The following is a 12,644-nucleotide window of genomic DNA, read 5'->3' as shown; positions in this document are numbered from 1 at the left end:
TACAAATCTATGGTCTTCCTTATATTTGGCTGAATAGGGGGGGACAAGCTGATGAAATGACTTTACAGCAGCAGAGTGATAGTGGGTTGAGAATTTATTTTGTGTCCACTGTACCTACTGTTATCACTGAAAACTAGGGCTAAAAAAAGTGTGCATTTCTGAAAGGAAAGCTCAACCTCTGACTAGTATATGAAATGTCCTTCAGATACTTCAGCTACAATTATGGCTTTTTGAATGTGTTATTTGACATGATGGAATAAACAAAAAATGGACACTAACAATTTAATTCTAACATTAAACAAGAAATCTAACAAGAAATTATATGTGCTGGTAAAACCAAGTAAATACAAATACAGACTGCTGGGGTATAAATAAAGGTTTAATAATACCAAAATTGCCTCACACTTTAGATGTCTCATTGGTCTTGACATCTCAATGTAAAATCAATAATCCTCACTGACAAGTATTAAGAAATCATCATCAAACAAAAACAAGAACAGTGCATTTTCAAACAGGCACAAAACACACAATATCTTTATATACAACCTTTTTTGAAAATCTGGATTTCAAAACTGGACAAAAATGTTCCAGTGTCATACTGGTCAGGTTCTTTTGCCATCCAATGGAAAACCTGATTCAAATCTAAAAATGGGCCACACTGCTCACACTGCAAGGCATTATAGTTCAAGTACATTTTTATATCAAACCTGGTCACTCATGTCAGGTGCTACTGGATTAACCATTAAGACACTATTTATTTATGGTGACAGTGTGTTACCTGTCTGTTGGACCCGATCCCAACTAGGCTGCTTAAAGTCGTACCCTTAATTGGCACTTCTTTCCTGGATATGATTAATCTTTCTTTATTATCAGGATATGTACCACAGTCCTTTAAAGTAGCTGTAATTAAACCCCTTCTTAAAAAGCCCACTCTTGACCCAGGGGTTTTAGCCAATTATAGACCGATTTCTAACCTCCCCTTCCTCTCTAAGAGTCTGGAGAAAGTAGTCGCCAAAGAGTTGTGTGACTTTTTACATAACAATAGTTTATTTGAGGATTTTCAGTCAGGATTTAAGTTCACAGAGACAGCTCTGGTTAAAGTTAATAATGACCTTTTGATTTCTTCAGACAATGGACTTGTCTCTGTACTCTCAGTTAACTCCCACATAAAGCAGACCTCTAGGACTGCCTTCTTTCATTTACGTAATATTACAAAAATTAGACACATCCTATCACAGACAGATGCAGAAAAACTAATCCATGCCTCCCTGTAAAATGTAGAATTGAATTTAAAATCCTCCTCCTCACCTATAAAGCTCTTCATGGTCAGGCCCCTTCATATCTTAAAGAGCTCATAGTACCCTATTACCCCACTAGAACCTTACGTTCTCTGAATGCTGAGCTACTTGTGGTTCCTATAGTCTCTAAAAGTAGAACAGGAGCCAGAGCCTTCAGTTACCAAGCTCCTCTCCTGAACCATCCCTTAGTTATGCTGCTATAGGCCTAGACTATCAGGGGATTTCCCATGGTGCACTGAGCTCCTCTCTCTCTCTCTCTCTCTCTCTCTGCACTCATTCATGTCCCATTAATGCATGTTACTAACTTCACTTCTTCCCCAGAGTTCTTGTGCTTTCTCGTCTCGCAGGTTCTTATTGATCCTGGTGGAGCCTCCTCCCATGGTCCTGCTAGACTGCCATTGCCAATACTGTTGTTGCTGTCTGTCTCTGTCTGTCTCTCTCTCTCCCCAACTGGTCGAGACAGACGACCACCCACCTACAGCCGAAGGATCTGTCCTAGGTTTCTGCCTTTTAACAGGCAGTTTTTCCTTGCCCTTGTCACCAAGTGCTTGCTCATGGTGGTACTGTTGGGTCTCTGTAAATAATGTTATAAAGAGTTCGGTCTAGACCTGCTCTATTTGAAAAGTGTCCTGAGTAACTTCTGTTATGAATTGGCGCTATACAAATAAAATTGAATTGAATTGAACTAACCAGCCCTTCTAGGAGAGGTTCGTTCTCAAATACATGAAATGAGAATGCTACATGAATATTTATCTAGCTTAGCTCACAGTTAGGGAAAACATTCAAAAATAACAATTTGTTGTTAATAAATGTTGGAGGAACGTTACGCTGATATGCTGAACCCTCACTCATTTGTGTTATCATCAACTACAGTAAAGCACCAAGTCATTTCATATGATCAACAACAAACAACCAGACCGTGTTGGTATTGTGACCTATTAATTGTTCAGAGGATGTCATTTTAAAAGGCAGCTAATACATACAGACACTTTGAGGTAGTGTGCGTGAAGGCTTACAAATTAGTTTGAGAGCAAACATTTCAGCAGTGTGTGGTATTTGTTAGCTTATATTTGATTCTTACTCAGCTCAGTTGTTCATAAGTAACCATCCACCTAGAGTAATAGATGTCTACATCAATGCCTACTCGTATTACAATGGGACACTGAGGAGGAGAACACAACCTACAGTACGTGTGATCCAGTAACATTTGAATTATTGGTAAGAAAATGTACAAACACTGTTTTCTAACAGATGCCTTTACTGATATATTAATGAGAATTAGGTCAAGGAAGGTTGAAGTCTGCTGGAAGACAGGTGGGGTGATAAAGTATCAATATACACTACTCACAAAAAGTTAGGGATATTCCACTTTCGGGTGAAATTTATAGAAAATGTAAAAAGTTGATGCTACAGTGATATTTTATCATGAAAGTAGGGCATTTAAGTAGAAGGTCAAATTAAGATCACCTGGAAAGGTTATAGTGCATTTTATGTACATTCTGAAATTTCATCCAAAAGCCGAATATCCCTAACTTTTTGTGAGTAGTATATTTAAGCTGACACACTACATCTCTGTAGAATTGTCTGAAGAACAATTAAAAAAAAAAAGTACAGTGAAAGTACCTTTGAATTCTGAGAAACAAGAGAAGAATCTTGGTTTCCTACTCAGGGAAAACACATTTTAAATATTTAGCTATCAACATAATAAAGTGCTGGTTGCTGAGACTGGAAGCATTCTTTTATGGAAATCTCCACCACAGACTAAAAATCAGCATCTTTATGCTGTAATTGAACAAGGCAGTATGAGGGCAATGAGCCTCAGAATACAATTTAATTCATATGATACCATGACAGTACTAGAACAGTGTGTAACTGGCCAGTACACACCTAATTAATGTCAGGTCATCAATTTTAATTTTTTTCATTTGTAACTTGAGCTCAGTTACTTTCCTGACCGAGACAATAGATTATTATGTAGGACTCCATCAGAGTGTGGGTGGAAGTGTAAAAGGCATCTCCAGTGAAATGTAAGTCACACACTGCCCTCTTCACAGAAGCCTTGACTTTAAACAGCCCTAACATTAAAATCACGAGTATTTTTTGGAATTTCTGTTGGAGTATAAAAACTACAATAACAAATTGCAAATTACATAACCACGGCCATTTAAGACCTGTGCAACTAATCACCATTCCTCCTTTCTGTAGCTGTTTATGAGAGTGCTGGCACGCTGCAGGTCTGGTCCAGGTGGTGCTGCACTTGAGAAATCTTTGCCTGAATCCAGTGGAACATTTACCTTGGGGCTGCATGTCCACCTACAGATAAAGGGCCGGTTTCTTTTGCCTATTCTGTGGGTGTTTTTCATCCCCTTTGTTCTTGTTCCAGTCTTTTAGCCCTTCGGGCAGAGAGGTATCCTCCTCAAATTCCCCCAGCCCGTCAACAAAATCATCATAGGATGACTTCTCATGAAAGGGACGAGTTCCCAGCAGCTCCACCATGTCAGCTTTGTCTAGAATCTCCTTTTCTAGAAGACGTTTTGCCACCTGCAACACATGACCAATAATAGTAAACGGCAAGCATTTTACTGATAACGGCTAACTCCATCATCAATTAATATGCAAGTGGTGACTTCAAGAACAGATTTTCTTTCAGACTCAAAACACTTGAACTCATTATCTTGAAAGTGAAAATAGTTCTCACCTTCTCCACCAATTCTTTCTTATCGTTGACAAGCTCAAGTGTTCGCTGGAAGGCAGCATCTATAAGCAAGCGCACCTCCTGGTCTATAAGCTGGGCTGTAGTTTCACTGTAGGGTTTCTCAGTTACTATGTCACCCTGCCCAGGGAGGTCAAAGGACACCTGACCCACCGCCTCGTTCATTCCAAACTGTACAACCTAAAATATGAAGAGACACTGTAAGTCAGATAAACAATGTTGCTTCACTTCAAACCAACTGCTTCTCACTTCTCAAGTGACTTCTAATTGTCAAAGATGTGGTGATTACCTGTGCGTAGGCAGACTGTGTGACTTTCCTGAGGTCATCCTGGGCCCCAGTGGTGATTCGGCGAAAGAAAATCTGCTCAGCCACTCGACCCCCCAACATCATGCACATTCTGTCGAACAGCTGCTCACGGGTAAACAGGTACTGTTCCTTAGGCAGATACTGCGCATATCCCAAACCTTTACCTCTGGGAACAATGGACACCTGAGGGAGAACAGTATAATCTAATTAATCTAATCTAATTTGGTATACTCCTAAATTGACTGTGAAAGAAGATTACACAATGGCTGCAAAAGAATTCATATCAGATGTAGATGGAGAAAAGAGGTTGTCTGACTACCTTAAGTAGGGGGTCTGCATGTTCTAGGAACCAGCCAGCCACAGCGTGTCCGGCCTCATGATACGCCACAGTGGTCTTCTCAGGAAGCTGCAGTACCTGAGTCTTTTTCTCCAGACCTGAGAACAAGGAGGATGTTAATGTCTAACCAAACTGCACTGTGTGTGTTTTGTACTAGCCATAAGTTATTTTAGAATCAACTTAATTTGTCATATACAATCATACACAGTACAATGTATAGTGAAACTATTCCTAAGTACAAGGAGCAGTGGGCAGCCAGCACAGCATCAACTCCTGATCTGATCTTCCATCATGGGCACTGACCGTCAGGGCTGATGTGCCCTTCAAGCATACAATAGATACAGTTGATGGGATGGTGTCTTTGGGTTCGTGCATGAGCCAAAGACTTTACATCTGAGTAATGTGTCAAATCACATTGTAAGTACAGTAGAATCAAATCCTTTCCGGGAAGTCTCAATGAGATATATTATTATTATATTACTGAAATGCATAGAAAGTCTAACCACTTTAATACCATTGCTTTTACTACTAACTAATTTCATTAAGGTATATAACTCGTACCCAGTAGTCATTCTCTGAGTATTGTCATAATATTAAATGCATAAATGTGGCTGTTAACTCACCTCCAATAACTCTCTCCACTGCCTGCTCAAAGTGATTGGTGCTGACATGTTGGTTGAGGTGGCGTGCAGCTATTAGAGCAGCCTCATTACACACATTAGCAATATCAGCCCCTGAAACACACACGGCGATACAACAACCAAGTTACACTGTGGTGTGATAAAGAAACAATACAGCAACAGATACAGAAAAACCAACTGTATCATCCTTTTAGACCAATCCAAAAACGGAGCTGTGCGCACACACGCAAACAGGAATATATATTTCTTGTTCTTACCAGTAAAACCTGGGGTTAGTGCAGCTAGCTTTCTGGCTAAGGCCTCTACTTCTATACTGGAGTCCAGCTTCAGAGGTCTTAAATGCACCTTAAAGATGGATGCCCTGCCTTTAATATCTGGTGGGCCTGTAGAAAGAAAGAAAACAAACATATCATGAATTTTGTGTTTCAGGACTCTTTTTTAGAACAAAATAACGATAAGCAGTGAAACAAATCTAATTAAAATAAGAGTTGCTGTAGATGTAACATCATCACACTTATAAACTGCTACAGGAAACACAAGTGTCACATTTATAAACCTTACAGACATACAGCTCATTTTCAACCAACTCACAGCTATAAACACCAAGGTTGCCTGTGTACTTTGGATTACTTCAAGTCAAACTATCAGCATAAAAGGAAGAGAGGAGGGTCAGCTATAGCTAGAAAGTCACATTAGAAAGATTGGTGCCAACAACTGTAGCATGTGTGCATCAAAGTCAGCAGTATTGAAAGACAAATCCTATGACAGCGATGCGTTTCCATGAAGCTTCCCACACAGCACAGTTCTCTTACATGAGTCTTTGAGCAATTATTACACTTGTGGCTTGGCGTGCAGGTTAAACCACAATAAGAACTAATAACCACACTTTATTTTGTTTAAAATGAGGGGCATAATAATGTAACAAGTTATTTAACTAAATACTGATCAAACATGAATTAGTAATGTGATTGTTCAAGCAACCTTTATCTGACCAATAGTGTTTACATGTAACAACAGAAATGAAAGAGGAAAGGGGACAGAGAAACTCAACAACACAGAGAGGATTGGTGTGTCCCATCCCTCACGTTGGCCTCCAGTTATCTAATCCTTCTTTTATAGAAAGCCCGCTCTCTCATTCTGACCCAGTTTTCTTTGTCAGAGAAAAAAAACTGCCCTGCCCACCATTGTCCAGCACTGCTGGTGTAAAGCAAATTAGATCTTGGCAGCCAGAAAAAGATCAACAATTTTAACCATAAAGATAAAAGCGCACAGTGTGCAACACACGCTTTTAATGATATAAGAAGTGAGCAGGTGCAAAAGAAGAACAGAAGCAAATCTAATATGCTTGAAGATAATTTGTATAGAAATCATACAGTAGGTACAAGATCAGTGTCAGTGAGGTCAAGCATAGCACCTGCATCTGAAGCAGGCAAAAAAACCCTAACAAAGTTAAATCTGGGTCTGCATGCACATTAGAGCCACTGAACTGCATTTGTTGAAGTGTGCCTGGTGTGCCGTCATAGACCACTGACCAGGTCTTGTAATTATTAGATCACTCTTCACTTATGTGGTTTAATGCAGGGACAAGAGAGCAAGTAGGTCACTTATTTAAGGAAACCGACAAATGGCAAACATCAAATGATAAAAGGACACAAACAATTGTATTTTAATAAATGTAGAAATGACAATAGATTTATTGAATGCTGAAAAAAAACTAGACAACTTTTACAACAAGTTACAATGGATGATGTAATAAAATAAATGTCATGAAGTGAAACCAGTTCTCAGGCATCCAGATGACAGCAGGGACAGCTAGAACACAACAGAGGAAGACAAGTGCTTTACCTACCTATGTATATATGTCGATCAAAACGACCAGGCCTCATCAAAGCTGGATCCAGGATATCAGCTCGATTGGTGCCAGCTAAAACAACCACGTTAGTACTACTGTTGAACCCTGTGATAACAAAAACAAATAGCATAGAAAGATCTTGTGAAATATTGCGACAGGAATGGGAGAAAAACACTGAACACAAGAAATGACGTAAATGCATACCATCCATTTCCACAAGCAACTGGTTGAGGGTGTTTTCCTGCTCGCTCTCGTTGCCAAAGTTCCCTCTGCCTCTCTTCCTGCCCACTGCATCGATCTCGTCGATGAAAAGGATGCAGGGGGCATTTTTTCGAGCTGTGGCAAACATATCTCTTATCTAATATATGAGAAAAAGAAATTACAATTCAGCATAACTTCAAACACAGAGGACAAAGTAAAGCTAGAGTGTCTTCTATATCTGTATCTTCCTGTGTATTTTTGTGTTTAAAGATGAGCATGAACTGCATGTGACCCATCATTCAGCTTCCAGACTCCTCAAGAGGCATTTAGCTCAGTACTAACCCTTGCTGGGCCCACGCCAACAAACATTTCTTGGAATTCTGAGCCATTGACGGTGATGAAGGGGACGTTGGCCTCTCCAGCAGTGGCTTTAGCTAGCAACGTCTTTCCAGTACCAGGTGGACCCGATAAGACTGCACCCTGAAAACAAAGGAGTTACTTAATGATCAATCCACACTGACATTGTCCCATCACCCTCACCCCCTCACTCTATGTCACAATCCTTTGTGATATATAATGTGACACACCTTTGGGATCTTGGCTCCTAGGTCCTGGTACTGCCGTGGGTTCTTCAAGAAGTTGACAAACTCCAAAATCTCCAGTTTGGCCTCCTCACAGCCTGCAACGTCCTTGAATCGCACGCTGATGCTGTCTTTTATTATCTTGGCTTTGGATTCACTCATGCTAAAGGGGTTTCCTCGCCCCCTACCTCCACGACCTCCAGCCATTGGTCCCTGACGTGTGGCAAACATTAAAAAGCCAACCAGCATTAAGGTTGGGAGAATGCTGTAAAGAAATGTTCTGTGGGGAAAGAGGCAGATGAACATGAACACATTTTATACGCATAAAAGTCATTTCAATATGAAAGTTCCAGGTGCTCATTAGATTAAATTCTCACCCATCGCTTTCACTGCTGTAGAATACAGGTACTTTCTTTCTGGACTCCTGATCCATTTCCTGCTGGGCCATCTCCAGATTATGCTCAAATGAGTCAACACTGCCAATGTTGAACCACAAATAGTTCTGAAACATACAGACAACAAAAAAGATGCAGTATAAAGTATATATGCTTATATTATTTAAACTTCAAAGAAAAACTGGGACACTTTTTAAAGAACAAATAACAAGAAAGAGATCAATTCTTCTACTTACAAATGAAAATATGTAATAAATCGCACCATAGCTCATTTCAGTGTACTCGCTTGCTGCTACAGTCTTACTTAGTCGGACCAGCAGCTTATGGTGGCTAAGTTTAGTACTTTGGAGCATCAAGGTTCAACTTGACCTTGGACGTTGTAGTTTGACCAAATTATTTTAACTCAAAATCCACTTACTAGCACAGGATTTTGACGGATTTTGCTCATTTGTGAATTACAATTAGAAGTACAGAGGAAGAAGAAGAATTTACCATTATTCCGTGTTTGCCACTTGTCACACTCACGGTAATCTCCATTCAGCAAAAGTTACATAGGCTTACTTCAATCTATAGGCTTCTAATCTATCAATGAGTGTGTGTATGTGTGTGTGTGTGCATTCATTAATTTTCAGGCCAACAGGTTTTTAGGAAGACCATGAACTCAGTAAAACTAAATCCTGACTAGAAACTAACTGAACTGAAAAGCAAGAGGACATAACAGAATTTTCATGCAACTAACCACTTCTGATGTGTTCACTCCATGGGCAGGAATCACTTTGACATACTGTTTATTGACCACCTCCAGGTGATCTACCTGTATTGAGAGAACAAAACACAATTTGTTCACATGACTGCAAACACAAAAATAAAGATAAAAGACACACACACACACACACACACACACACACACACACACACACACATCAACACCAAAACCAAAACACGTTCTTCCTCTTACCAAGCCTCTGCTCAAGTAGTGATGCACAAAGTCCTTCCAGGAGATCTGCACCCCTGTCTCTCGGAAATAAAAGTATAAAAAAGCTGAGGTCATGCCTGCCGCACCAATTGCAAAGTTCCGAACTACTTTTTCATCCCAGGGAAATTCATCCTGTTAAATAAAAGAAATGTTGTATGAGAGAGGAGATCAACTGATTAAAGGCCAAGCTGTGTCACTGAAAAACAAGCCACTCTTCTCACCCTGTGGCTGCAGTATTCTGCCTCCCAGAGCGGCTGGGAGCACCCTTTTAACAGTAGAGTGGGACTAGTACGGCATGTTTTTCAGGAAAATGTTTGTTGTTTGAAAGCTTATATTAATTTTTTAACATAAATGCATAACACAACACAAAATTTTGATAGGAATTCATTAAATCTCAAGACTAAAGAAATGTGAATGAAATGTGCAACATTTTACAGTGGAAAGACAACTATATCATCAATAACTATATAGTTCTATAAGAATATTATTACAGAGCTGAATATTAATTTATGTGACAAAAAGATGTTAAATTATGAAGAACTTTAACTTGCACTTACGAGTAAAAGAAGTAAAAAATTAAGCTTACATTTTACTTTCAAAGATCTCAGATTCCAGCATTTTAGAAAATATATTCCACATGATGTTGTTTCTGTATTGTGCATCTAATGAGATGCATTAACAACCTGAATAAAAGAGTTACACCTCACCTGAAAGCGTGTCCACCAGTGTGATTCGCCCTTTTTTCCTCCTCTTCGTCCTTCGTCCCCATCGTCATTTGGGATTTGAGATTCTTGCTCGTTGGTATTTTCATCTAAAGGACAACATAAAATCACTCTGATGAACTGAGAAAAGAGGACGTACCAATGCCGTTTGTGAAGATGACTCAAACCCTCCTCACCTTCAGCTGATTTGTTGGTGCCAGTGCTTTCTTCACTCTTTGGGAAAAACTTTTCAAAACCTAAACGGAAGATTTAAATTGAAACAAATGAATTAAGTGCAAATGGCTCAGACTGACCCCAAAAGATTTAGCTTGTTGTGCTCACTTATTTAGCTACATTAGTATAACAGAATTAGGGGGTACATTACCTCTTGGTGGTTTGTTTGAGCTATGTAACCGAGTGAGTTGGAAACTGTGTTGATATAATCCTCCACATCTCCTCTGGATCAGTGATGTCTTCTGAAATGTGAAAGAAAGGTAGTGTTGAATATGTTAAATATACATATACAGCAACAAGGAGCTGTATTCAACATGTTATATGGAATAGACTTTGTTGCACCCAATGCAAAATGGTAAACAGGCAATACATAATGAAACATGATAATCCACAGTAACAGGGCATCTGCAGCTATGAATGAGTCATGCAGACTAATTTCCATGTTAATATGAGAAATCTGTCCGCTACATGTTTTTTTCCCCCAAACAATGTTATTTACAGGATTACTGAAATCTCATTATGACCTATAAGGATACTGGACTGTGTAACAGTTAACCTAATTTCATTAAGTCATTACAACACTGTTTCAGATAACCCACTTATACTTGATACTGAACAGCCGCTTTAAAGCTCACATGGTGTTTACTACCGTATCTGTCACTGGTGCATAACAAACACAGATTAATTTATTATTAAAGGTTACAGACACTAATAATACGATTATTAATACTTGAGAATATTGAAAATCTGACGCTGTTATATATTTTTTTACATGCATACATACAAACATTTTGTTTGCACATAAATATATATCTGAGTAAAGATATGTTGTTGAGTTTAATAAAATATGATAACAAATAATAAATAATTCCTGAGTTTCTTTTTAATTATTATCTATGAATAAAAACATATAATAAAACTAAATTAAACTTAAATTGAGGAAAATAAGCCGGATAAGCATTACAATGCTGGCAATACAATATTATATTTGACTGCCAGTTTCTGCTCATATGTGTGTACATACACACCAATATTGGTATTGATAATAACCCAATATGTGCTGCTAATATCAGCCTGCCAGTGTGTCAGCTGGGCTCTATTTACAATGCAAAGTTCACCAGAGAGAAAAGAAATCCTACAAAATTTGTACATTTCATGTGTGAATAAATACTTAAATTGGAAGTGTCACCCCCTAATGGAAATTATGCCACCCACAGTATCTCAACTACATTTTCACAAGTGGTTGATCTGGCAATGACAAGGCAAAGTAAGTCCACTGAAGGAAGTTATCTCATCCCAGCCAGTGAACATCTATCGCTTGTTATTCCGAAGTTAAAATATGCAGCCTACCATTCAAACATACTTTTAAGTGCCAACTCTCGCACACAAAAGTTTGATTTCTATCCAACAAGTTATGTGCATGCTTTGACCTATTTTAAGACCTATATGCAACTGAATGAACACACCACCAACTGAGTCGCGCCCCCTCCAAACAAAACATTATGAAACAGAGAGAAACCCGACTTCTAAACTGGACATTATCAAACGGACATCTCCTGAGGATACAAACAACAGCAGAGACACATAAACAGTGCTGCAGTTTGTTTGTTTGGAGGTTATTTTGGGTCTGCAGGCTGCACTAAGGAACACCGTGTTCTTTTCCACGACAGACCCCAAATACAGTCGCAACACGGGCTCCAACTCCTGCAAAACACCGTCGTTCAACACATCTGCGAGAAGCTTTCGTACAATAACAAGTTTGCACTCGTGTAGTTTGAGAGGACCGCAGCGAGTCTGCACATAGGAACAGACAACAAGAACAAAAACAATGTCACCGTACCGACGCCAGTGCGCCGCTGTGGCGAAAAGTAGCTGAAACAGTGGACAAATCTCGGCTCCACGTCCGGACCGACCGGACCCGGTTCCGAAAGGGCCCGAGACTCACAGAGAGAAGCCCCATCGTGTCAGCTTTCTGTCGGCTTGGCTCTGAACTGGTCTCCGGGCCATGAAGAAGCACCGCGCTCAGCCGATGCCAGATTCATTTTTCCCAGGGTGGCAAAGTCATGTCCCCGCCCATCTCTGGCTCTGATTGGTTAGGACTTGTTGCCTCACCGGTGTGATTGGTTAGGTTCAGGCATGAGGCGTGAGCGTGGTGAGGGTTGAATGTCAGGGTATCTCAGAGTAGGACGGGACATGACTTCACCATCCTGGGAAAGAAAACATAAAAAAGAGATTTCAGATTGGACATTTTAGCCATGAATTTTGTCTCTATTAATTTTGATCTTAAATCTCAAAGTAAAGCTAAAGCATTTGGCATAAGGAAGGTGTATGGTGTAGAAAATTGTCTGGGAATTTAATTCTGGGTTGTTGTTTTGTTGTTATGTTGAGTTGACTCAATGATACAAACA

The 12,644-nt window shown here is 39.5% G+C and overlaps 1 protein-coding gene across 1 annotated transcript; it reads right to left on the bottom strand.

Moving 5' to 3' along the window:
* Window positions 1-361: 361 nt before the first annotated feature.
* LOC127352238 (AFG3-like protein 1) lies at window positions 362-12,317 on the bottom strand. Its single transcript, XM_051380471.1, has 17 exons — window positions 12,077-12,317; window positions 10,388-10,478; window positions 10,200-10,259; window positions 10,009-10,112; window positions 9,284-9,433; window positions 9,065-9,139; window positions 8,308-8,432; window positions 7,937-8,210; window positions 7,692-7,829; window positions 7,353-7,506; window positions 7,146-7,253; window positions 5,554-5,679; window positions 5,279-5,389; window positions 4,638-4,753; window positions 4,301-4,501; window positions 3,997-4,191; window positions 362-3,839 (listed from the first exon to the last, which is right to left on the bottom strand). The coding sequence occupies exons 1-17, from the start codon at window positions 12,194-12,196 to the stop codon at window positions 3,612-3,614; spliced, it is 2,376 nt and encodes a 791-aa protein (XP_051236431.1). The 5' UTR covers window positions 12,197-12,317; the 3' UTR covers window positions 362-3,611.
* Between the last annotated feature and the right edge of the window lie 327 nt (window positions 12,318-12,644).

Source organism: Dicentrarchus labrax, unplaced genomic scaffold, assembly GCF_905237075.1.
Source record: "Dicentrarchus labrax unplaced genomic scaffold, dlabrax2021, whole genome shotgun sequence".
Classification (NCBI taxonomy): Eukaryota; Metazoa; Chordata; class Actinopteri; family Moronidae; genus Dicentrarchus; species Dicentrarchus labrax.
The sequence above is the reverse complement of the archived record's forward strand: the minus strand, read 5'-3'. Positions and strand labels throughout refer to the sequence as shown.